This window comes from Tiliqua scincoides, chromosome 2 (assembly GCF_035046505.1).
Source record: "Tiliqua scincoides isolate rTilSci1 chromosome 2, rTilSci1.hap2, whole genome shotgun sequence".
Taxonomy (NCBI): domain Eukaryota; kingdom Metazoa; phylum Chordata; class Lepidosauria; order Squamata; family Scincidae; genus Tiliqua; species Tiliqua scincoides.
Window position 1 is genome coordinate 87,853,763 of NC_089822.1, and position 27,242 is coordinate 87,881,004.

Sequence of the window (27,242 nt, forward strand, 5' to 3'; positions counted from 1 at the left end):
GACATAACTTGTTTTAGCATATACAGGTGGCAGACCTGTACACTTTCCAGTCAATAGAAAGAGAAAAAATATATAGTAATCAAACTATAAAAGAAGAAAAAATTCAAGTGCGAAGAAGGGCTAAACTACCTGGTACAATATATGTGAGACCTCTGCTGAAAATAAATCCAGGCCTGTGTCAAGTTTTTTTTCCCCCATCCCTCTTCCTAACATGCAGTAAAACTCCCTTGTGTCTTGATGTTATCATACCATTATTGAATCTAATGAGTATAATCAAGATACAGCTGAACTGGAATTTTTTTTTTTTTTTGCCATTTTTGCAGTTTTGTTTCACAAAAGAGCTGTAACATGTATGACAAGAAGGAGTGTTTTAAACAGATATGCTCCAAGATGGATTGTTTGTCTTGGTTCTTTTGTCACTCATGTTGTAAAAAGGCCCTATGCATCCTATAATTGTTTACTTAGAAGTAAGTTCCACCATGTTCAGTGGAATTTACTCCCATAGATTTGTGTGGAGGATTGTTGCCCTAGTTGTCTTTATGGCCTCAGAGCAAAAAATGAGCTGATGTTGACCATGACTAGAATTCAGGATTCTAGCACAATATATTCCAGTGCAGTGCATGCTACACAACACTGCACTCTGCAGGAGGAGAAAAAAGTATGTGGAATATTATTGGAGTTAGTAATGAAACACATTTGTCCCAGTGCAATAACTGTATTTATCTGTGAAGTCTCCTCATACTTTCAATGTTATTTCAATGTTATTGAAATGTTTTTTAAGTCCTGTATGAGTACATTCTCATGCTCTTGTGAAGGGGTCATTTTTCACCCCAATTTGTTTGCTTAAATTTTACATGATCTGTTTTCATTTTTAAGCCCATGAGGCACACCTGATGTCAGTAAGTTCTGTTTTACTTTCCAAAGAACCAGTGAAATGCAAACATCCTGGAGATCCTGAAAATGGCCATTCTCATGGTGACAGCTACAGTGTCGGTAGTGAAGTCAGTTTCTCATGTGACGAGGGATACTGGCTGAAAGGAGTGAATAAGGTTACATGTTTGGAATCTGGGAAGTGGAGCCACCTGTTACCATTTTGTGAAGGTATTGCTTTCTGCTTCTTTACAGTGATATGCACAGAGAAAGACGTAGAAGGTGAATAGAAATGTTAGGCAAGTGAGAGACTAGCTGTTTGGAATCTGCAATTCTTGAAACACTCCCCAAGGACTATTTGTTATTGTTCAAAAACCTCCTTCCACAGATTTGGGGGGCTGCCCAATTAGGGGTCAACAACTTGAGCAAGCATTCCCGTGAGGCCAAACACAGGCAGATCTTAGAGGCAATCAATCATCTTATACACATCAGGGCCATAGAACTTGGGCCTCCAGACCAGAGCGGTTCAGGGGTTTACTCCCGCTTCACTATGCCCAAGAAGTAAGGAGACATCAGCACTTGGAAGACATCAACACTAGACATCACCCTGTTGGATTGCTGGCAGAATGGATCTGAGAGCATCCATACTGAACAATTGCTTCCTTATCCACCTATTCAACCATTTGAGGTCTGCTCTTCAGGGTACCTGGGAAATTTAGGGCCCAGTCCTATTCAACTTTCCAGTTCCAGTACAGCTTTGCCAACAGGGTATGCACTGCATCTTGTGGTGGGGGAAATTCATGGAGGGCTCCTCAGGGGTAAGGAAATATTTGTTCTCTTACCATGGGGCTACATTGCGGTTGCATTGATGCTAGAAATTTGGATAGGATTTGACCCTTAGTTCTGTTTGGGAAGCATTCTTAGCATGCTTATCAAATTAAAATTCCCAGGATTCTTTGGGAAAATACATGACAGCCAAACTTATAAAACCAAAATGTTTCTCAGTTAGATATATATTCTGAGAGAATGTGGTCATGATGGATATCTCTGCTGGACCCTCTGTGTAATACTGTAATAGCTGGATCCACACAAGTAGAAAAAATGAAATTCTTGTTACATCTCTGCCTGTCATCCATGTCCCTGTTGTCATGACTATATAAGATAATATTCTTCTGTCCTTGTACTATCTCCAGAAGAATGAAAATGAGAGTACTACAAGATTTTAACCTTGTTAATACTCATTAACATAAGACTTTATAATGCAGTTTTTTAAATTGTGTAATCAGGGTGATCAGAGTTTGTAATTGTTTAATTAGGGTGATTTTTTAAAATTTTATTTTCTTCCAGCTGTTTTCTGTGGTGTCCCAGCTGTTCCAGAAAATGGTGTCATTGATGGCTCAAATTTTACATATGGCAGCAGAGTTATCTACAGGTAAGAGGATCATTGTGCATCTGAAACTTTTTATCTTATAGGAAAAATGGGAACTATTCACTTTTAATTAGAACAGATAGTGTCTAAACTGTACATGTTAGAAATTACTGAAAGAATTGTGTTTCTAAATGTGAAGTTATTCACCTGAATGAGTGTGTAAGTTACAGAACATGCAGGTTGGGTTGTGTGATTTTTTTTAAATTATAGATTTTGTTTGTTTGCAAAAACTAGAAAATGACTGTTATATAAAGCACTGCATACCTATGATGTTCTGTAACTACCAAGCAAGATGAATTTTTTAAAATGTACATTAGTATCTTACCCTGCAATTAATCATGAATGCTGGGCAGCGCTGAAATTGAAGTATTTACTAAATTAGGGCACAATCCTTTCCAACACCGACATATGGGCAATGCAGCTCCAAGGTAAGGGAACAAATATTCCCTTACTTTGAGTAGGCCTCCGTGAGTGCCACCCAACTGCAGGATGCAGCACACGTCCCACTAGCACAGCTATGCCAGTGCTGGAAAGTTGGTTAGGATTTGGGCCTCACTATATTTAAGATTTCTTAGCACAGAAATACATAGCAATGATGAATTGAAAAACATAATTTGAACCATGTGCACACTATATAGGTAAAAGATATGGCAGGCAAAGCTGTAGCTATAAATGTCAAAAGACCATGGTCAAAATATCCATCTGAAACTTTCCTTTAGGGATTGTCTAGTTTCCAATCTAGACTTCATGTAGAGAGGAATTGCAAAACTATTATAACCACAGAGCAGCCACTTAAAAACACAGGTTGTTGCTATGCATGAAGTGGGACAATTATCTGCATCCTTGGCCCAATGTGGTGAGCCAAGTAATTTGGCAGCTATTCAGAAATCAGAAATGACTTGTGCATCCTATATACAGACCATTGCATACAGACAATGGTGCATACAGACCATTGCATCCTACATATAGGGGGGCCCCATATCCATGGTTCTGCAGATGTGAGAGGGCCTCCCGCACCCTCCACAGTCCTTCAGAGACCATGTGCATCCATCATCGGCCTCTGCAGGGCTCTGTTAGCAGCAAAAAAAGTGACTAGTATTTCAGCAAAACTGGAAGTCACTTTGTTTTACTGTTAACAGTCATACCGAGCTCCCGCAGAGGCTGTGGGAGGATGCACGTGGCTTCTACAGGGCTTGGAAGAGCCTTGTGTTACCCAAAGATGCAGGGGGCATCCTGCGTATCCATGGTTTCTGGCATCCATGGGAGTTTCCAGAAAAGAACCCCTGCAGATATCAGAGCACCACTATAGATAAAACCACTGTCTCACAAGTTTTAAACATCTACCAGATAGTGATCTCATGATTTTATCTTTTTTTCTCAGAATAAAGGTAATTGGATAAAACTGGGTTTACACTGCAGGAGATATGCTAGGAAAGAACAATATACAGAATTTCTACATATTTATATTTGTTTTCTTGTGTAAATGCAGGTGTGATAAAGGATACGTTTTGGTGGGTGAAAAAGAAGCAATATGTCTTGCTAGTGGCACATGGAATTATTCTTCTCCATTCTGTGAATTAGTAAAATGTCCCCTCCCTCCAGAAATAAGCAATGGAAAGTATATAATACATGGCCTGACATACCTTTCTAATGTATCATATTCTTGTGACACAGGTTACAGGTAAGCAATATTCATTGTCTTCATTGAAATTGCAGATAGAAGAAAGGGATTGGTCCCATATCTGTGAGCTAAGAACCCATGAAAAAGGCCACATGTGAGACTATTTTAGAATCTTTAGGATCTTTTCGGTGTTTCATGTAAAATGTTAACACTCATGGGAAGGTCATGTAGAATTAATCATCATACTAAAATGCATTCTTTAGCTATATTTTTAAAAGCTTTGTTTGGCAGTATCTTCTTATGATCAAAAAGTTCCTATTATACCTTGAAGGCTTAATTGCCTTTTAATCATTGCACAAGATTTTTTTTTGTTTTGTTCTAGAAAATTGTGGAATTGTTGGAATGAATAGTTTTCCATTAAGCGCAATTACTTATTCAGATATACCAAACCACAATTTAGCATCATATGCATAAGTAAGCACAAGCCCCAGATTTGACTCTGATTTGAGATACTGGCTTGCAGGCATTCTGTGTTCCAGGTTCAGGCATGGAAATGTTAAGAAATCACAGTGTTCAAGGGCCAGAGGAAGTGTTTGATCCTGATGTTCATGCCTTCTTATGCATACAGCAACTAACCATGTTTTGGTATAACAGCTGAATCACACCAATGACTGAGAGCCGCTTTCAATATTGTTATGACATGAAAGAAATAATGCACATTCTGATTGCAATTGCAAAAGTGTCTGGTCAGGGCATCCCTTGTATATTGGACATCTTCAACCCCCTCACATGCCATTTTGAATTTGATTTGAAGTTTTTATATTTTAAACTTAATTTTCCACACTTTTTGAGGCTGAGCACTCCTGCTGTACTGTTTTTAGAATACCCATCTACAATTTATACAGTTTGATGAAAAATCTGGACATTGCAGCCAATACCCACAAATGAAAAGTTCTGTTTCACTTGGTTTGTAATGAGTCCTTTTATCTGCACTCCTCTTTTCCACAATTGGACCAAACATGATTCCTGAATTTAAAAAAAAAAAAAAGCATTGCAAACCTAGCCCTAGTTCAGCAAGCACAATGTGACTGCATCTCTGCAGCAACTCAGTCCATCTTCTCAGCTGTCAGACAAGACTTTAGCGGTGTCAGTGATACAAGGAAGCAAATGGTTTTAGATATGTCTGAAATGCCCTCTGCGAATATATTTGTGTCTGTATTTATTAAATTACATGTTTGTGTATAATAAGAAAGGTGTCCCATATTTGGGATTCTGTATCTAGTAAAGAAGGCATACTTATGGAAATACAGAATATCATGAGAACTTGTGCAGCTTAAATCCTGAGCAAGTGTTCTTGAATTGACAGAATTAAAGTTAAATATTTTCAAGGAAAGGCATGAGATAAAATATATGTGATAATATATTGACAGAAGTGACTTACTTTCCTGCTGCTCCCTCACCAAGCCACATGTTTGTCTGTTTCCTAGTCTGCAAGGTGCTTCTGTACTTGTGTGTGACGATTCAGCTACATGGAGCAACTTACCTCCAGACTGTGAAATTGTTTCGTGTGGTCTTCCTCCCATTATTAAAGATGCTACTTTTAGTGGGAGCAACTTTACTTTTGGAAACAGCATCACTTATATGTGTAAGGAAGGGTATGTAACTGAGCACTACTTGGTTAGAATTATTTAGCAAAGTTCTTAAAGAAGGCTTTCTTTTGTGATCTAAAGATAAGTTTTTCTCTGTTCTCCTTCATTAGCTAAACTTAATACTCGGGTGGCATCAGGGGTGGGCCTTGGCTTGAGGATTCATGCCCATTAAAGTCCAAGTGGCGAGGCTGCCCCTTGAACCCTCACTACCAGTGGCAGCTGAAACACTCACAGCACAATCCTAGGCATGTCTACTCTGAAGTAAGTCCCATTGTGGTCAGTGGGGTTACTCCTAGGAAAATGTGTATAGGATTGCAACCTCAGTGTATCATCAAACAGGTAGGCAGGCTGGTGTCATAAGGGGCTAGTGTAGGGTTTTGCCCCAGAGCCTCCAGAAACCTGGAGGTTCCCAGAACAATACTGGTTCCTAGAACCACCAAGCATGCCAAAAACCACGGATAATCAAATCTGCAGTCTGACCCACAGAGGATCTCCCAGATTCGACTGGAGGTTGCGTCCAGAAGGTCCTTTGAGGATCCTCCTACCGTGGGTTCGAAACCTGCAATGGGTCAAATGCAGTGGGTCAAATCTGTGTTTACCAAACTTGTGGATAATGAGGACCCACTGTACTCATTTTTCTTCAGTGATCTAAATGTTTCAAAATTGCAGTAGGTTTCAGTTGTGATTGATGTAGGGTTCTGTTTGTTGCGATATTTACTGTAGCATTTGCAAAATATTTTCTTCGGTCTTCTCACATTTAAGGGAACTGGCATACATTTCTCTCAGGGCTTTAAAGACAAAGTAGAAATTGCCTGTCTGTTCCATTGTCTGTCTAATGTTGCTATTTTCCAATTTATAGCTACACATTAATTGGTTCTGAAACTGTGGAATGCTTGGTAAACGGTAAATGGAACATGAGTCACCAGCAGTGCGTAGCTGTTTCTTGTGATGAACCACCTGCTGTGGAACATGCTTCTCCAGAGACACGCCATCGGCTGTTCGGTGATGTAGCTATCTACTACTGCTCTGATGGGTACAGCTTAGGTGGCAATGACAATCCCAATTCCCAGTTACTTTGCAATGCCCAGGGAAAGTGGGTGCCCCCTGATGGCAAGGGTATCCCAGAGTGCGTAGCTGACTTCTGCGAGAGACCACTGTCTGTGTCATACAGCATCTTGGAATCCTCAAACAAGGCAAAATTTGCAGCTGGGTCAGCTGTGAGCTTCAAATGTATGGAAGGCTTTGTCTTAAACACCTCCGCTAAGATAGAGTGTGTTCGGGGAGGCCAATGGAACCCTTCTCCATTGACTATCAAGTGCATTCCTGTTCGCTGTGGAGAACCACCCAGCATTAAAAATGGCTATGCAATTGGTACAAATTACAGTTTTGGGGCCATTATAGCTTACAGCTGCATTAAAGGGTACTATATCAAAGGAGAAAAGAAGAGGACATGTGAAGCGACAGGAACTTGGAGTGGTACTATGCCTACTTGTCACCCTGTGTCCTGTGGGGAGCCACCCAGACTTGCAAATGGATTTATTGAGGTAATGTTTAAGGTCTTAAGCATATGCAGCATTAGTAATATTAATGCATTTAGTGAGTTTGTTATGTTAAAATATAGGCAAATGAATGTGAACAAACTAAAATAAAAATAATTGATATAGGTTATGATAGGAATGCCTTAGTATTAGAATTGGGTTTCTCAAAATGAGAACTTTTTCTTTATCATATAACACTTAAACTCATCTCACATTAGAGTTTTCTAATGTTCTTCCTGTGCAGCCTGTGTAGTGCTAAAAAATGATGTATCTCGTATCATATTTTTTTTGATTCATCGTCCATAAAGATGACAGAAGGAACATAACTTTGTGTGGATGGGTGGGTGTACAGGTGTGTGAACCAACACATCCAAAAGAGCAGGGAGAAAACCTGATTTTTGGGGGGGGGGGTAGGATTTAATTGCTCTTAAAAGTGAATCCACACATTTTTTAGAGCAGGGCCACTCAAACCATGGTCTGGGGTCCGGATCCGGCATTTGGGTGGATCCATCCGCCCGGTGAGCTGACCTTTTGGTTCCCCCAGTTACCATGCAAAGTCCTTCTTGATCGGGGGGGGGGGCAGGGACACTCTGGGCAGTTGCGTCTGCCCGGGAGTCCTGTCGCATGGCTTTCTGGTATGCTGGGCAGACAATGCAACTGCACAGAGCGTCCCTGTCCTCCGAACAAGAAGGACTTCATGTGGTACCCGGGCAGAACCCTTGGATGCAGTCCAGATGGGGACTGCATTTTGGGTGCACAGCAGTCACTAATTTCAGCGCCACTGTTCTAGAGTATCAAAATGAGTGCTATCTGTTAGGGTTTTGGCATGATATGAGCTGTAACATTTGTGGTGGTCCTTTTTACAGGGCACAACAAGACGTTTCTTTGGAAGTGTAGTGACATACCAGTGCAATCCTGGCTACCGGCTAACTGGAAATTCAACATTCTTTTGCCAAGCCAATCGTCAATGGCATAGTGAAGCACCTCCTTCCTGTGTGCTCCTCAGTTGTGGAAAACCTCCTCCTATCCAGCATGGTTTCAGCAAGGGAGAAATTTTTGAGGTGGGAGCCAAGGTCCATTTTTTTTGTGATGAAGGCTATGATCTGACAGGAGATGCCTCCTGGGTCTGTCAGAAGTCTGGGATGTGGAACAAAAAGCAGAACCCCAAATGTGTCCCAACAAAATGTCCAGAACCACCACTAATTGAGAATCAGCTTGTCCTGAAGGAGATAGCTGATCAAGTAGGCTTGGTCCAGTTTTTGTGCAAGGAGGGTTATATTTTGCACGGCAACTCCATATTGAAATGTTTGCCATCACAACAGTGGAATGATTCCTTCCCTATCTGTCAAGTGGTACTGTGCCACAGGCCACCTTATATTCCTTTTGGAGATCCTGTGGTGTCTTCTCTTCATTTTGGTAGTACAGTGAGCTATACCTGCATGGATGGATTTTTACTGAAGGGTATTTCTACCATTGTTTGCCAAGCAGATGGTACATGGAGCTTACCACTGCCAGAATGTATTCCAGTGGAGTGCCCTCAGCCAGCCGAAATTCAGAATGGTATTGTAGATGTGCAAGGTCTTACTTACCTCAGTACTGCACTGTATAATTGTAAACCAGGCTTTGAACTTGTGGGAAACATGACCATTCTTTGTGGAGAGGATGGGCACTGGCTTGGAGGAAAGCCTGTTTGCAAACCCATTGAGTGTTCCAAGCCCAAGGAGATTCAGAATGGCCGATTCTCATACGTAGACCTCCATTACAGGCAGACAGTGACCTATTCCTGTGACAGAGGATTCCAACTTGAAGGACAGAGTGTCCTGAGTTGCCTGGAGACGAGGGAGTGGGATGCTGATATTCCCTCTTGCAGAGCTATCAGCTGTCATCCCCCACAACCTATTGAGAATGGTTTTGTAGAAGGTGCAGATTACAGCTATGGTGCCATGGTGATATATAGCTGCATTCCAGGATTCCAGCTGTCCGGTCTTGCCATGCAGACCTGTGAGGAATCTGGATGGTCTAGTGTTAGTCCAGTGTGCCTCCCAACAGACTGTGGTCTTCCTCCTCATATAGACTTTGGTGGATATGTGTCCATTCACAGTGAAGAAAAAATTTCAGGCCATGAAGGCATATTAGAAGAGAGGTTTCATACCGCCAGCCCTCCTCTTCTCTCTCTAGTACTTGATAACCAGAAAGACATGCAAAGTTCTTCAAAGGCCATTAATACTCTGCCATTATCAGGCTATTTGTATGGGACCACAGTACTGTATAGTTGTTATCCAGGCTATGAACTCTTAGGAATTTCCGTACTAGCTTGCCAAGAGGATGGAATATGGAATGGCAGTGCTCCTATTTGCATTTCTGTCCAGTGTGAATTACTCTTGCCCCCAGAAAACGGATTTGTACATTTCACAGAGAGTACCCTCGGTAGCTCAGTACAATATGCCTGTAAACCAGGGTACAGGCTGATTGGCTTAGACACAAGGCATTGTATGTCGAACAGGCAGTGGAGTGATGTCGCACCAACCTGTGAGATAATATCATGCCCAATGCCAAGCAGGCCAATAAATGGCACAATAAAAGGTGGCGTTTACACTTATGGGAGCACAGTCCAGTATGATTGTGATCCTGGGTTTCAGTTAAATGGCTCAGATAAGAGAACGTGTCAGGCAGATAAAAAATGGGATGGAAATGAGCCAATTTGCATTCCTGTTTCCTGTGGACCACCCCCTGGTTTAGAGAATGGCCAAGTGTTTGGAGATGAGTATACATTCCAAAAATATATTGAGTACATCTGCCAAGAAGGTTTCCTACTGGAAGGGGACAAGAAGAGAGTCTGCCTTGCAGATGGCAGATGGAATGGGGACACACCAGTGTGTAGAGTGGTTCAGTGTCCTGTACCACTGATGCTTCCTCATGGACAAATCAGGGGGTCAGAATTTGACTTTGGGAAGGGAATTGAGTATCACTGCAATGAAGGTTATGTATTGCATGGTGCATCCTTACTCACCTGTCAGGCTAATGGTAACTGGGATAGGGAGGCTCCATTCTGTGAGCCTATCAACTGTGGCCCTCCTGAGGACATCTCTCACGGCTTCCTGAATGGTTCAGTCTTCAGTTATGGAGAATATATAGAGTATGTTTGCTTTCCTGGTTATGAGTTACAAGGAAGCCCAAGGAGGCAGTGTATGTCTAATGGTTTATGGAGCGGAATAACTGCCTCTTGCCTGCCTTGTGAATGCCCTGTGCCAGTGATTCAGAATGGAGTAGTCAAAGGCAATGATTTTGGCTGTGGGAAAAGGGTACAGTTTCAGTGCCTAGAAGGTTTCAAACTTTTAGGACCTTCAGAAATCACCTGTGAAGCTGCTGGCAAATGGAATTCTGGCTTTCCGCACTGTGGGCAGATTTCATGTGGCTCTCCTCCGACCATCCGCAATGCATTCATCAATGGAAGCAGCTCTGTGGATCAGAATACTATAGTCTATAACTGCAAAACAGGCTTTGTGATGCAAGGGAGCTCAGAATTGACTTGTACAGAAAAGGGTGTCTGGAGTAAGCCATATCCAAGCTGCACATTACTGACCTGTGGACCACCACCTTCTGTGCCTCATGCCGTTGCTGTTGGAGACTCACAGGCCTATGGGAGTAAAGTCCAATACAGGTAAGAAGAGTTCATATGTCTGTCTAAGATTGTCTAATATTGCACACATATGTTTAGTGGGAGTTTCTCAAATATCAGAAACTCCACGTGGCCCACACATGAATGTAACAGCACTGATAGAGTTGCTGGCACCAGCTGAGACACTAGATGGGGAATTCTATTTTGAAATGCATATCCGAATAAAAATCTCCTGATGTGTTGAAGACAGGGCGGGGAGGGCATATTGCAACAGTATCACAATGAGCAACAGTTGGTCCTTGTTTGAATTGTGCTTTCAGATTTCTGAGAACAGCTTACAGTACTCAAAGAACTGAAAGGACTCAGATCACTTCTCAGGGGGTCTCCAGTGCAGATTGCTACAGGCAATACTGCTACAAAATATTACATAAGGAGGCAAGGGGTTTGGGGCTCTTGTACCATCTTGCCCTTGTAGAATTCTAGGAATACTGCATTGTGCTGTTCTTAATACATGTCCAGGGCAAGTCAAAAATCTTAGCCGAAGGACTCAGCAGAGAAGGCTTGGTGTTGCACAAGTTGTCCATCACTAATCACTGCACTGAGACAGTCTTCTGGATGTGGGGGATCATGTCCATAGACCTCTCCATTATGAAATACAAGCCAAGGTGTTACCTCCTTTTAGCTGAGATGTCTCTCGTGTATTCAACCCCCATTAAAAAAAAAAAGTCTAAGGAAGACTTCTGTGAAATGTGAATCCTAGTTCTCTGCTTCATGATTCCTTTGAATCATCATGACTGCTTATATTTTCTCTCCTTATTTTATGGTATTTTTGTTTCTTTTGTATCTTTCTGTTGGCATGATAATTTGCCCTAGCCCAGTTGCCAAAGTTTTTTTACTCCTTGTTCTGAATAATGGGCAGATATTTAAAAAAAAAAAAAAATAGAGGTATGACTTTGAGAATCTCTGATTTTTAATTTTTTTATTTGTATCTAAGATGCACTTATTGCTGATGACAAGTGTGCCTTTAATGTTGGTGCCTTCCAGGTGTCTGGAAGGCTATGTGATGGAAACAGAAATTGATACATGTACCTGTCAGGAAGATGGACACTGGTCCCCAGATAGTATGTCCTGTTGCCCAAGAAAATGTCCTTTGCCAGCAAATATAACAAATGTCATTACTTCTGGTACCAAATTTACTGTAAATGAGAGCATTTCCTTGTCCTGCTCAGAAGGCTATCTCTTGACTGGGACAAGCACTTCCACATGCCAGGTAAAGATTTATCCTCTGTTTTGTTTTAGGGTCATAGTGTGCATGATATAAAACATATCATCTTATTGTTAAAGGCTTGACTGTACTCATGATTTGTAGCTGTGCAAGGCTGTGATTTGGATCAGGACAGTGGCAGAGAGGTCAGGTGTATTTGACCCTTAAACTTATTTAACACCTGCTAACTGGGCATTCACAAACTGCGGCTGTTTCTAGTGTCTCTCGTGTATTTTTTAGACTGGGATTGCTCCAGGGCAGGAAATAGCTTTCTTATTGGTTTTGCTAAGTAAAATACTTTGTGAACTTTTTGTTGGAAAATTGTATACAAATATTCAAAACGATAAAAAAACAAGAGTGATACGTACTTTCATTTCCATTTCCCACCCAAAATCCTCTCTATATAGCTATTTAACACCCAAAATGTGATTTAGGGCTTAAATGGCCACTGGGAGTGATTTTCAGTGGGGAAATAGCACAAAGGTTTAGATTCCCCCTACCTACTTATCATGGTCCCAATAAAAATATGAACCACAAACTCACTGCTGCTAATTAGAAGTAAAGTTTAGTGTCTATATACAAAAGGATGCATTTAACATCAGTTTGGCCTTTTGTTTTAAAAGGTTCATGTATTATATTTCTAATATTATCCGTGCCTGCTGAATTCATTACAAGAGGCCAGATTTTACTCTGGTTTTACAGAGAATAGTTCTCTTGCTAACCAGAAACCTAACTACTACTCTTAAAAAAAAAAAAGTATTGATCTGGAAATAATCATCTCCTCTCATATCCTCATAGCAACACCAGACTGTGACTAAGATGTTACTTTCAAAACAAAGTAAATTCTATTATTAGGCAGATTTTGTCTTCCAAGTTCTTGAGTAAAAATGAAATGTTGAAATTTAGAGGACGCTTTTGCTTCTAGTGTTTGCTCTGTAGCTCTTTATGTAACCTGATTATTCCAGTGATTTCCAAAGAATACCTGGAATTTTTGACGTAAGAATCATAGTTTTCAGCTACCTATCATGTATTTTCCAAGCAATTTTTCTCGTTCCAAGAATGTGGCCTGCAATCTAGAGAACCACTGCACGTACACCACAGTACGCACTCTGATGCATGTATACTGTTTTCTGTTTCACAGGGGAAGTAGTTTTGCGTGCATTTACCTTTGCAAACATGGATACAGACACATGTTCTCTGTTTGAAAAACTAGAGACCCAATCTTCACCTTGCTGCCTGATGGCAGCGAGGCTCCCATGACAGCGCTGACTGGCCATAAAGCAATCAGCACCTGTCACAAAAGGCATTCTGACAGTGTGCGAGATAGCACACTGCTGGAAGCACTAGCGGGAAGGCTTGTCCTTTCCAACCATCACCAATGTCTCCACTCACTGGAGCAAGTAAGATGACATGAGAGGTGACAGGAGGGTGGAACAGAGGCGGGGAGGAGCAAAACCAGGCAGGGAGGGCATAATGGGGGCGGGGAGGCCACGGGAGCAGGGAGATCCGCTGCAGATGGCATGCGCCGGATCTTATCCCTCCAGCAGCAGCCTCCCCACCCCCTTTCTCTCCTCAGTCTTGTGCTGTCAAACTTGCTGGTGCAAGTTTGAGAAGACCCACTGTGAGTTAGGAGGCTTTTGCAGGGGTAAGGGAATTTAAAATCCCCTTTCCCCACTGAAGACTCCTGGCCTGGCCCAACCCCATTGTGGAGTTTGACTTTGGTCTTTTGGCCTTGCCCAGCCCCATTTGCCAGTTTGACTTTGCTGAAATGGGGGGGGGGATAAGATTGGGCTGAAAGAAGCTCTGTTTGGGCACCATAGCTGTATGGGCACAAGAGCTGTATGGGCACCATGTTGTGGGAAATCATTAGCTCAGAGAATGCTGCACCACAGTGCCACCTGTTTTGAAAATGCAACAATATTTTATTCAAAGCAAATTTCAAAGTGTACTATGGGACTGCTCTTTTGAAAAGAAAACGAAATCCCTGCTCTGAGCATGCAACCCTTTGCTAGTCTTAATACCGCCTGTGATTTATATGGTACGAAGAATGTTTTTTACTGCTTTAGTATTGCTTAGTAAGCCCTAAAGCTGGTTTGTGTGTGTCCCCTCTTTTAGAATAATGGTGACTGGATGCCATTATTTTCAAGTGATATATGTGTACCTGTGTCCTGTGGAAAGCCCGAAGTTCCAAAACATGGAATTTTAGTTGGCAACAGATACAATTTCAAAGATGCAGTTCTTTATAAATGCAGTTCTGGATATGAGTTACAAGTAAGTCTATCAAATCCTTTCTGTGGTCTCCTGGTTAATATGATCTACATTTTGTGAGAACCTGTTAACCTGAAAACCTGTTATTTTAGCCCTGATTTTTCTCAGATCACCACTTCAGGGGTAAATTGCTACTTCAGATGGGTGATTTTTTATCTCTAAAACAGCATAGGAGAGTGAGCCTCCCCTTCTCCATTGTTTTTGGTCCCAGCTGGATCACCCCCCCCCCCAAATTGACCAATTCTAACAAAAAAAAGAACGAGAGTTTCAGATGGGAAACTTACTTATGTAGTATGCCTTTGTGGGCACATCTAATGTGGCCCTTGGATAAGGGAGCTGATCATTTAGTTCACTTGCATCAAGTCACTCATTCGTAGGGCAGTTTCTGACACAATCATTTGTACTTGGGTAAAGAGACTTTTATTTAAATATTTGAATAAATAATTGAGAATAAAATACAGATATGTCACATCAATTTTGAAGGGTGTCTATGTGCAGGGGTGGCTGGCTTAGAGGTCATCACAGCTTACATCAAGCAAGTGCCACAGCTCTCATCAAGCGGCAAGCTTCAGAGAGTGCAAAAAGACTCAAGATGCTGTTCACCCTGAATTTGCTGTGTGTTTATAAATGTATATTAGATTAGGGTGCCAAAAACCCCCACTGAGAACCAGAATAGTATTTTCACACACAAATTCTGGAGTTTAACCAGTAAAGGTGTGAAGGAAATTTCATTGTATTTTGAAATTATGTTACTACTGCCACCTACTGCCAGCTTTCTTGGCAAAGGATGAAATATATGCTTGCAGTGTGTTGTGAGGAAGTTACTACAAAGGAATAGGTCTCCAAGTACAAGCTTATTGCTCACAATTATGAGAACTGGTTTTCAAATAAATAAATTTGTTTATTATAAGAATGAATAAACCTTTATTAGGCATAGATAGAGAAATCATAAAAGCAAACATAATTAGTCCTAATCCCATTTATCAAAAACGGAGTTAAGATACTAAATTACTAATAAAACATTTACAGTTCAACATAAAATATCAACATTTTTGACAAATTACATTAAGAAGGCTTGGAAATCACCAAAAGTAAAAATTTAGAAATTCCCTCTAGCACATCTGGTGAGCAGTCATTGTTAATTATAAATAAATATTTGATCAAAAATTTATTTGATTTATTTACAACATTTATACTTCACCTTTCCAAAAGCTCAAGACCACTAATTTAAAAAGTTGCTACGCTGTAAGAACAACCCCACTGGATCAGGCCACAGGCCCATCTAGTCCAGCTTCCTGTATCTCATAGCGGCCCACCAAATGCCCCAGGGAGCACACCAGATAACAAGAGACCTGCATCCTGGTGCCCTCCCTTGCATTGGCATTCTGACATAGCCCATTTCTAAAATCAGCATCTCTCTATCTACTTTATCCTTCCCATGCATAATTTTGTATGTCTCAATCATGTCCCCCCTCAGGTGTCTCTTTTCTAGGCTGAAGAAGCCCAAACGCCGTAGCCTTTCCTCATAAGGAAGGTGCCCCAGCCCAGTAATCATCTTAGTCACTCTCTTTTGCACCTTTTCCATTTCCACTATGTCCTTTTTGAGATGTGGTGACCAGAACTGGATGCAATACTCCAGGTGTGGCCTTTCCACCAATTTGTACAACGGCATTATAATATTAGCCGTTTTGTTCTCAATATCTTTTCTAATGATCCCAAGCATAGAATTGGCTTTCTTCACTGCCGCCGCACATTGGGTCGACACTTTCATTGATCTGTCCACCACCACCCCAACATCTCTCTCCTGATCTGTCACAGACAGCTCAGAACCCATCAGCCTATATGTGAAGTTTTGATTTTTTGCCCCAATGTGCATGACTTTACACTTTAAAACATTGAAATGCATCTGCCATTTTGCTGCCCATTCTGCCAGTTTAGAGAGATCCTTCTGGAGCTCCTCACAATCACTTCTGGTCTTCACCACTTGGAAAAGTTTGGTGTCTTCTGCAAACTTAGCCATCTCACTGCTCACCCCTATCTCCGGTCCCAGGACAGATCCTTGGGACACACAGCTTTTCACTTCTCTCCATTGTGAAAATTGCCCATTGACACCCACTCTCTGTTTTCTGGTCTTCAACCAGTTCTCAGTCCATGAGAGGACCTGCCCTCTAATTCCCAGACTATGTCTTTCTTAAGGCAGCTTACCCTTGAGGCAGCTTACCCTTAAGGCAGTTTACCATAGCAGCAGTGTAAAAGCAAGTAAAATAAAGTAACAGACAGCAAAAAAGACTCAAAATATAAAATATTAGTGGAGCAGAGACTCATGCAGCACAAGTCTGTGTACATCTATTCAGAAGTAAGTTACTGTGTTCAGTGGAACTCATTCCCACAAGTGTGTACAGGATTGCAGCCAAAGTCATTTTTTCACCTCCAAGCAGCTATCTGCAGAAACCAAGACTTCACTGCTCTTTGAAAGGCAAACAGTAAAGAACTTGAGCAGTATTTCTTTATTAAATTGTGTATATTTATTTGATACAACTTCAGAAGAAGGAACAGCCAATTAGATGTGAAAGGTGATGTAACTACCATGTAACAGCTGAGAGAAAAGTTAATCTTCAATTTATTGTAATCCAACATTGGCTTTAGTGGGAAGTGGAATCTTATATCAACTAAACCAGACCGCGACCTGCAGGCTGGATCCGGCGCCCTTAGAAAGCCCTCCCCCACGTGACTGGCACTTACCATTCCGCGCTGGAGCTTTGACAAAGCACCTCCGTTCGCCCTCAATCATTGTTGCGTTCAGCCACTTCTGCCCAGAAATCTGGGCACGAAGCCTGCTGGGGCATTGGAGGCCAAAAGCAACTGGACACAATGATTGGGGACAAACAGGTGCTTAGTCAAGGCTTTCCCGCAGAATGGTAAGCACTGTCCATGCCACAGAAGCTTTTGCGGGTGTGCAGCGGTCTCCGCTTTGAAGACCACTGAACTAAACCATGCAGAAATTAGAAGAAACTGACTTGCAATTTTCTTTGCTTTGCTAAGAATACAAGAATATGACAAAATGATTGATATTGCGTGCTATTTTCAATATCTTTCTGTTGTCTGGTAGGGTGATGCAGAACGTATCTGTCAAGTAGACAAACTATGGAGTGGAGCAACCCCAGTGTGCAGAAGTAAGCTGGGCATTAATTTTATTGCATGTCAAACTCAGCTTGAGAATGGCTTTTTCAGAGAAAAGAGAATAGGTTGTTCTTTTTGCACAGAATACTTTAACAGCTATATAGGGAATCCCGGCTTCTTTAAAATAGCGTTTAAATATAATTAAATTCAAATGGAGCAAGATAAATTCTGGGATTTTTAAGGGTAACTAATAAGTGGCTGTGGTACCTATCTTCTTGTTATTGTACAGGCATGCCCTGGTATCCGCAGAGGTTCTCTTCCTGAACCCTCCACGGTTGTGTGAAACCGCTAATACTGGGGATGGCCCTCTCGCCCTCTAAGGACCTGGGGTGGGTTACAGACCAGAGACAAGCAAATATTATGCTGGCTACAGTGCTGTGTATTCTTGAATAAAGGAGCCAATCAGACTCAGTGGAGCTTGTGCCCCCCATTTCTTCCCCCACCCAAAGTTTACAGGCTACTTCTAGTAATTGATCATCTGCAAACACAGTTCTGTCAGAGCAATATGAATGTTTTAAGTATTTTTTGAGCCCAATCCTATGCATGTCTACTTAGGTTTCATTATAGTCAGTGGGGCTTACTCCTAGGATTGCAGCCAAAGTCTGTTTAAAATTTTTTAAAAATCAAAACAAAGTTATCACCTGTGTTGTCAGAGATATCCTGTGGACACCCAGAACCAATAGATGATGGATCCATAATTGGCAAAGATTTCTTGTTGGGAAGTGAAGTTCTCTACGCTTGTAATCAGGGATTTGAGTTACATGGGCCAAGTCGACGTATCTGCCATGTAAACAAGAAGTGGAACCCATCAGCCCCTACGTGTGTGAGTAAGTAGAGATCGGCACATGCCACTTCTTTGCCTTGTTTGTAAAGGAAGAAGTAATAGAAGAAAAGAGAATGGATGAAAATAAATACAACGAAATTTATGAAGACAGGTTATTCTTTCCTCTTCTAGGCATAAGTTGTGAATCGCCTCCAACAGTAGAAAATGCAGTCTCTGTAGCCGTAGGAAATACATACAGGAGTAACATATCATTTGTATGTAATTTTGGATATCACTTGGTTGGACCTGAGAACATCACATGTTTGGCCAATGGATCCTGGAGTAAATCGCTTCCATCATGTGAAGGTGATAATGTTTTTATGTGCTCTGGTTTTCTTGTAGCTGGGGAAGCAGGGCACCAATGAACCAGTTCTAGGAGCTGACATACTGTGCACTTATTCTAAACCAAGAAATCCAGATTCAAGATATCCATATCTGCACGGGCTGGAATAGGTGTTCAGAGAGGTATTCAGGGAGCTTTCTCAGGCAGGAGGCATTATGTCTTTAATACTCTATTGTGCACTTTTACTGGGGGGGGGGGAGAAGTGCAAATGCCCCAGGAGCAGGCTTAGGGAGGCAGCGCCATGCCACCATCCAGCCCCCCTAGCAGCACCCCCACCACAGCATTTAGTCAGTGCACCAGTCCTGGTGGGCCAATCTGAGGGCTCCCACCCAGAGGTGTTCTCAGGGCTACGAAAGCCACATGTAGCCTCTCCAGTGCTCAGAAGATCTTCTGAGGGCCAAAAATGGTCACTTCCAGTTTTCAGCCAAAAACTGTAAGTGACAATTTTTGACCTTCAGAAGGCATTATAAGGCCTTCTGAGGGTCGGAGAGGCTGTGCGTGGCTTCCTTGGCCCTGAGAAGGCCTTGGGGGGGGGGAGGCAGCAAGCAAGGGGGGGTGACACCTCCAGATAGGGAGTGGCACCCCCAGGGTTGTACCCCAGGCCGGGCAGTGGCCAGTAATGCCACTGCTACTGTGGGAACAAAGACTCAACTGGGAGACTCATTCTGTTGGTAAATTATTGATTGGAAAAGAATTGTCTTAAATAACATATCCTTTTTTAGAAACAAGATGTGACACTCCTGAAGTTATAGAGAATGGGAAGGCTCTCTATGAAAACAACACAGTTGGCAGCAGGGCTGCATATTACTGCAACAGAGGGTACAGCTTGGAAGGAGAGCCTCTTGCAAAGTGCACGGACGCTGGAACTTGGAGCCATCCAATTCCTCTATGCAAACGTGTGTTCTTTTTTTAATAATGGAAATTGGTTTTTTCTGTATCCAAAATCTGAATTCTGGTGTGCGTTTTTTTTTTGTTTTTTCACAAGAACTTCTTATATGGAGTATCTACTCCCCTCAGTAAAGTTTACACAGATTTATCTTGATTTTCCCAGTAACTAAGAGATTACCAATGGTCTTTGATCTGCATTATAATGTGGTGTACAGCCCAATCCTGCCAACTTGCCATCACCAAAGCAACTACAATGCAACCCCAATGTAAGGGATCAAATGTTCCCTTACCTTGAGGAAGCCTCATGACTGCAGGATGCTGTGTGCACCCTGTTGGCATGCCAGCATCTGTGTTGGAAAGTTAGTTAGTATTGGACTTTTAGTCTCCAAAGAAAACTTTACCACAACAAAGACAGCACATTTGAGTTGGCTCCAGATGTCTAGTAGTGCACATGTTCAGAGCTGTTACTAACAAGCACACTGTGTTACACTTTGACCTACATCTAGTCTCATTGCTGAATAATAATGCACCTGACCAATAATAAGTCCTGACCAACATGGCAGAAGCTTTCCATAGTGACCAATAATTTCTCTTGAGAAAGGCAAATTGCCTCCCTATCATCTCATTTTGTAGAAAGCACGTGGTATTGACCCATCAACGTTTGCCATGTTTACCCTAACTGGTAATCCCTAACTTTGAGAACAGCAAAGTGCTGTGAACAAAAGAACACATGATTCATGATCAGATTTCTTAAAGCTTAAAAGCTGCTGAGCTGGAGGAGGGGGCAAATTCACCCAAGGCAGCCATACAAGGGGAAGGGTATTTGCTTTCCCCAGAAGAAGTTTTCCCATTTGAAAGGTCCCCCACAAATCTACTAGGGGAAGGGGTGGAGATAAGCACAATGCAGGTATCTGTATCTCTTTTACACAGCAATGCTAATAGCAGCTTTGACCCAGAGCATGGGGAATTAAGAGCCCAATTCTGAGCGCCTTAGTGCCAGTGGTATGAGTGTACCATTGGCACTGGATATTACAGATGTGCTGTAAGGCACATCTGTGGCATGCAGAGAGAAGGGGCTGCTGGCACTGAGCTTCAGCGATGCTCGGAGGGCTGGCAGGCACTCGAGCAGCGCTGGCTTGCGGTATGTAGTATCTGGATGGGAGGGCAGAGGAGGAACTGGGGCGGGGGGGGATCAGCGGAGCTCTGCTTCACTGAATCCTAAATTCTGTGTCAGGCTGGAAGGCCTGACATGGAGTCTCTCAACTCTGTGCCAGCAAAATAGCCAGTGGAACCTTGAGAAGCCCCATTATGGGCTTGGGGCTTTCCCCTGGGGAAAGGGCCCCTGCTGCCATGGGGCTGTAGGATGCAGTAGTAACAACTTTGGCAGTGCCACCTTTAGGATTAGGATGTAATTCATTTGGGAATACAGGTGAGAGGGAAGTGTTGGAACACCACTTCCTCCTTCGCTTTTTCCCTGAGTCACTTTGCACATCTCTCTGTCACAGATCTAATTTCTCATGGTTGATTATGTAATTTGATAAAGGGAAGAAATAAAAGAATTTTAACCCGTTTTCTTTCCTTTCTCACTGTTATACAGCAAACCCATGTCCTGTGCCTTTTATAATCCCAGAGAATGCACTCCTGTCAGAGACAACTTTTTACGTTGGGCAAAAAGTATTTATCAAGTGCAGAGAGGGCTATCACCTTAGAGGACAGTCTGTCATTACCTGTAATCCCGATGAGACGTGGACTCCAACTAGGGCTAAATGTGAAAGTAAGCATGGGAATGAATTTCATTTCTGTTTTTATTTTTATCATAAATGGTTTTTAATATCAAGCCGCTATTCTTTCCACAAAACAAAGAGATGTTGTAAGCTGATACATATTTATACATGTATAAACACAGAAGTGCTGATGATTGTACCAACAGATGTCAGTAGCGATCTGAAGCAGGCATGTCTTGAAACAATATCTAGCCTTCTGCCTGTGAAAACTTAGCATTGCATATGTTGTATTATGTAAGTGAGTGGAACATTGTTTTCCCTACTGTGTGCTATTGGGACATATGTGCTGGTCTATGTCTCTCCACTTCAGAACATTTTTTTCCTTTTGGGTCAGCATTTGGCATTTGTGTTCAAGACAAGCCCAATCCAGTAGGCAATTCAGATGGCTGCCAGAGGTAACAGAATCCCAGGAGCTCTGGCCTAATCTGAAAAGTCTTCTAAGGGGAATGCAATCTGCCACCCCCCTCCATCAGATCCAAGAACAACATGATCTGATGTATGGAGACAATTGTCTGCATCCTCTGTCCCATTTTCTCTGTTGTAATTCCTTTAGGGCACAATCTTAACCCCTTATGTCAGTGCTTTCCAGCACTGACATAAAGGCAATGCAGCTCTGAGGTAAGGGTACAAACATTCCCTTACTTTGAGGAGGCCTCCGTGAGTGACACTCAACTGCAGGATGCAGCATATATCCCATTGGCACCGCTGTGCCTGTGCTGGAAAGCACTGACGTAAGGGGTTAGGATTGCGCCCTTATCCTCATTTCACAAAAGTGAAACAAAAATCCCCTCATGTTGCCCACTTGTATGGAAGAAGGAAAGGGCAATTACTTGAGGAAAAAACCCAATCTTTGCTACTACACATAACAAGGTGGTTGGTGATGTGTATTTAACTTTCACCAGGATAACAAAATAGTTTCAGTTGGCCTTTTATGTATATCCAAATGCTGGTCTAACTATAGTGTATGGAAAATATTCTGTAGGGATTTCATGAAAATATTCTGACTTTTCCAACAGTCTTTTGATTTACACCGTCAATAGTCCTGTGTTGTATGTCATGTTGTTAAACTGACATTTAGGGCGCAATCCAGAGTCGCCCTTGGGCTGGCACAAGTCCCTTGCATCAGCCCAGGAGGGTCGCAAACGTTCTGTAAAGCATGTTTGTGTCTCCTCTAGAGTCGACTCTGCGCCAACTTGGGGATGGAGCCTTGTGTCGGCCGAGCTCAGTCAACGCAAGGCTGTGGGGTGGGCAGGGAAGAGGCGGGAGGTATTCCAGGGCGGGGAGAGGGCGGGCAGGAGATGGGGCTTGGACTCGGCTCTTATGCCACCTCTGGAGGAGGCGCAAGTCGGAGGAGACACGTAGGGGCTGCAGTGGCTTACCCAGGGGTAAGGAGAAGAGTTTCCCCTTACCTCCAGCTGAGCCACTTGGGGGCCCTATCTTGCGCTGGATACTGTGCAGGCCTCCTTGCCTGCCTGTTCCAGCGCAAGATAGGATTGCGCTGTTAATCACCTTTTGGTTGTTTTTTCTGTTTACAGAGATATCTTGTGGACTTCCTGCTCATGTAGAAAATGCCTTGGTCCGTGGAACATTTTATCAGTATGGAGATGTTGTGACCTACTCATGCTATAGTGGGTACATGCTGGAAGGTTCCCTTAGAAGTGTTTGTTTAGAGAATGGAACCTGGACAACCCCACCGGCTTGCAAAGGTTAGTAGTTGCTTGCTAGAATAACAGTCCAAAGTGGCTTTTCTGAACACTGTTTAAGCTAGGGGTGTCAAACATAAGGCCCGGGGGCCGGATGTGGCCCATGGAAGCTTTTTATCCATTCCTCAGGCTCTCGGCTTCTGAGCATTGCTGAGGTTCTTATGAGGTGTTACTGCTGAAAGGACAGCCCACATGAAAATTGGGCTCTCCCATATATTGAAATATGATCAAGATTTGTGTATTTTCCCCTCTGTCTTTTGCAGCTAATGAGTTCTTAAGTGAGAAAAAAGTGCTTACTTTTGGTTATGACCTATTTAATAACATCACTTCCTACCTAATGTCATCACTTCCGGCCCTCAGCAGGCATGATGAATGCAGTTCGGCCCTCTGTATGAAATGAGTTTGACACCCCTGGTTTAAGCAGCTAGTACGTTGTCATTGCTGTCCAACAAGAATTTTCCTGAAGAGTTCCTAAAGCTGGTATTCAGTGTGAAAGGAACATCAGCCAACCAGGCACCCACTTCTGCTGTGCTGTAAGGCAACATCTTCCAGGGATTAGTCTTCTATATTAGAGCTCCTTAATACTTTATACAGTTGTGCCTTGGCATCTGCAAGGGTTCCTTTCCTGGAACCCCTGCAGATGTCAAAACCCGCAGATAATCAGATCCGCAGGTTTGAGCACATAAGCCCTCAGGATTGACTGAGCTCCGGTCATGTCTGGAAGGGGTTCTGAGACCTTCAGGAAGCCTTAGAAAGTCACTTTCAGTTTTCCCCGAAAAACTGAAGTGACTTTCTAAGGCCTCCTGGAGGCATTAGAAGGCATTCTGAGGCATGTGGCCTTCCTGATCCTCAGAACCCCTTTTGGATGCAACCAGAGCTCAGCTTCGGTCATTTCTGGAGGGTGCAGGTTGGGGCAGCTTGGGCCTCAATGCAGATCAGGGGAACCCATGTTGAGTCCAATCCACAAATGAAAAATCTGCCAATGATGAGGCCCAACCTGTATTTTTCTTTAAGATACAGAAGATATTGTACCTTGATGGCAGTATGTTCATAGTAAATGAGAGGACCTACATGCTGCATGTGACCATCTTTCTGCTGGCCTTCTCACCACTAAACTAGCGCATGGGATTATCAATCCTCAACAAATACTGTTCATCTACAAATGTTAAATTATGGAGGTCATTTTCCATATTTAACCATTCTAGACCTGTTAAACACTATGTATTATCAATACACCAATACTTGCTTTGGGAATTCACTTCCCCAAAATGGAAAATAGAGAAAAGATCAAAGGCATAAGTGCCAGAAAAATCCTGTGTTCTCTTGATGTCAGAGTGGCATGTTCTTTTTAGTGTGCTTGATAAATAATGAAGGCTGTTGGCCTAACAAAAGACCTCCAGCGCCTAAGCCTTTGAAGGCCCTACATCAGAGAAGCTCATGAAAGCAGCCTGCATTAATGACTCATGTGTATCACGTACGCCTTGAGCACCAGTAGTACAAGGAAATGTCCCAGGTTGTCTGCCAAAATATATTTTAATGGATGACATAGGTCCCAGTCCTATCCAACTTTCTGCCTCTGGTGTAGCGACAGTGCAGCTCCCTGGTAAGGGAACACATGTTCCCGTACATTGAGAAGGTTGCAGTGACTGTCCCTCGAATACAGGATGCAGTACCCACTCCACTGGCACAACTGCAAAAGGCCTGGAAAATTAGATAGGATTGGGCCCCAAGTCATTAATATTAGTGTTATAATTAAAAGTACAGCTTCTGCTCTTCAGTGTAGATACTGTAAGTCAGAACTGGAGTTGTTTGAAATGCAGCTAAAACCATCCATTTCTGCCAGGATCAAGGGGCGTGTAGTCTTCTCTGGGCAGAGAAAATTACAAACCCTTGCTCCTGACAGGACATAATGTCAGGATATACTTAAAAGCCAAGCTGTGTTGTGAATTCCTTTGTTGTAGTTTCATATGATTTAATTTGAAATATGAAATAGCTAAATTATTGAGATCACAATTTCCCTTTAACCTTGATCTAGTCTTTTCAAGCACTCAGGCTGCCAGGAGGCAGTCTGCATATTGCTATAAGCTTGTATGCTTATAGTGACCCTGTAAAGCAAGAATATTTTTGCTTGGTAAGTGGTGAAATAGCATTATTGGGGGGGGGGGGTGCGGATCGGTGGATAATTGAAACCATGGATACCAGATCCATCGATACAAGGGCCCACCTGTACCTAATAGAACAATAAGGTAGAATTCTTACTTTTCACTTCTTAAATTTTTTTACAAGTGGATTTTTCTATATTGGTGACTTTTTTTCCAATGGGAGGAACAAAACGTCTTTACAAAACTTTGACTTTTAAAATATTGCAAACACTGCAGGGGAAATGTATCACTAAGGCTGCAATCCTGTCCATACTTACCTGGGAGTAAGCACCATTGACTGCAGTGGAACTTACTTCTGAGTAGATATGCCTAGGATTGGGCTCTAAGTCATCAAGGATTAATTTTTTTATTGCTTCACCAAAGACTGGTTGGTTGGTTCTGGTTGTGCTTGGAAGGAGGAAGAAGGTGTCTTTGGTCTTCAGTGGTTTTTGAACAATAACTGGGTTTACTGCAGCAATAAGTCAAACATTGCATCCACTAGAGGGCAGCATAGTACATTGGTGTGCACTTGTGCACATTTCCATGCATTTGCCAGTGTAGAACTGACTTCACATATATATTAGCCCAGTGATCCTTCTAGCAATCCTGAAAGATAGCCCAATATTATTATGACCATGTTATAGAAGGTGGCTGTAACAAAGACTGTAACTTGACATAGACCACAGGGTAAATTCATGGGTGAGGTGAAAATGGAGGTCTTTCTTTCTAAAAACATAATCACTACTAGACATTGCATTTACAAGCAAGGGAAGTGTAAAGCCTTAGTATGTTTGCAAGGAAACTGTTGTCTTTGTCATAATTTTATATATGTTAGCTTGCTTACAAACCTCCTTGTGCCACATGTACTGTGAATACGTTCAGCTCTATGGGACAATTTATGTTTTTGACTACCTCAGGTTCTAACCTGATCTTGTTCCCTGTTCCAGCAATTTGTCGTTTCCCATGTCAGAACGGCGGTGTCTGTGAGCGACCCAATGCATGCTCCTGTCCAGATGGTTGGATGGGGCGTCTCTGTGAAGAGCGTATGTACCTTCTACCTAACAAAACACAGTTTTTACTTTTACGTTTATCCTACGATTCCTCCATGGAGTCAGAACAACACATCTGAATCTCAAAACAACTCTTTGGAGAGAAATGGTTTATACCAGAGGTTTCCAAGCTTTGCAGCACTGTGATCTCCCTTGTCCTCTGCAGTGGTTCACAATGCTCCTGGTCAGAGGCGTAGCTAGATGATTTTATATCCGGGGCCCATAAATTTTTGTCACCCCATATGACTTAATTAATTAATTATTAATTATATTGTTTAATTAATTTACCACCCTTCTTCAGGGTGGTGTACATGGTTCCTCCCCTTATTTTGTCCTCACAAAAACCCTGTGAGGTAGGTGAGACAGAGATAGTAATAGTCATGACATGGGATGAATAATAATAATGACCAGAAAAACAAATGCAGTGAATATTTCCCCACAAGCAATGGATGAAATTCTGCAGCAAATTATATTATTCCTAAAAGCCACAATTTCCAGAATTTTGGCCACTAGGGTGTCACACACGCCTCCCCACTCCCCCACCCCCGCCGATGTCTCATTGGCCTGTTTTGAGTTAAGGCAGTGGTACTCAAACTTTTAACACTGGGACCCAAGTTTTAGAATGACAATCTGTCCAGGAACCACCGGAAGTGATGTCATAACTGGAAGTGACATCATCAAGCAAATAAAATAATTATAAATAATTAAATTAAAGAAAAACAGATAAATAAGGGGAAGCCAGCCCTGTTTCACCAAGTGAATTTTCTCTGTAGCCTGCCTGCAATAACACCCCCCACAAATAAATCAGTGAGATTTTCAGCCCTCTCTAGTGCCCACCTTACCAGTTCAAGCCTCTGGTTTATTCTTGGGGGGGGGGGGGCTGCCTTCTGGAGCATTTGTTGAGCTCCACTTTCATTAGATGGAGACCATGCAGCTAGCCTTGCAATCCTCTTTGCCTGACTTGACCAGGAGCCAAGGCAGATTTGCTTACTCGCAAGTAAACGCGACCGTGTGACTTATTTTCGCTTTCCATAGGGCTCAATACATTCCTCTGCTTGGAGGGAGGGACTTCC

General features: G+C 42.4%; 1 protein-coding gene across 2 annotated transcripts in view; it reads left to right on the plus strand.

Moving 5' to 3' along the window:
• Window positions 1-27,242, plus strand: part of SVEP1 (sushi, von Willebrand factor type A, EGF and pentraxin domain containing 1) — a 128,921-nt gene that overhangs the window by 90,908 nt on the left and 10,771 nt on the right. The window contains exons 33-48 of one of the 2 annotated variants that reach the window (XM_066613524.1): window positions 925-1,101; window positions 2,218-2,302; window positions 3,789-3,980; window positions 5,408-5,575; window positions 6,429-7,113; window positions 7,974-8,168; window positions 10,512-10,768; window positions 11,771-11,996; window positions 14,106-14,261; window positions 17,368-17,431; window positions 18,092-18,265; window positions 18,394-18,567; window positions 19,327-19,500; window positions 21,090-21,266; window positions 22,812-22,982; window positions 26,068-26,163. In XM_066613524.1, the coding sequence (XP_066469621.1) occupies window positions 925-1,101; window positions 2,218-2,302; window positions 3,789-3,980; window positions 5,408-5,575; window positions 6,429-7,113; window positions 7,974-8,168; window positions 10,512-10,768; window positions 11,771-11,996; window positions 14,106-14,261; window positions 17,368-17,431; window positions 18,092-18,265; window positions 18,394-18,567; window positions 19,327-19,500; window positions 21,090-21,266; window positions 22,812-22,982; window positions 26,068-26,163 (3,171 nt within the window). Of the gene's footprint in view, window positions 1-924; window positions 1,102-2,217; window positions 2,303-3,788; window positions 3,981-5,407; window positions 5,576-6,428; window positions 7,114-7,973; window positions 10,769-11,770; window positions 11,997-14,105; window positions 14,262-17,367; window positions 17,432-18,091; window positions 18,266-18,393; window positions 18,568-19,326; window positions 19,501-21,089; window positions 21,267-22,811; window positions 22,983-26,067; window positions 26,164-27,242 lie in introns of both variants that reach the window. The other variant, XM_066613523.1, reaches the window with a different exon arrangement.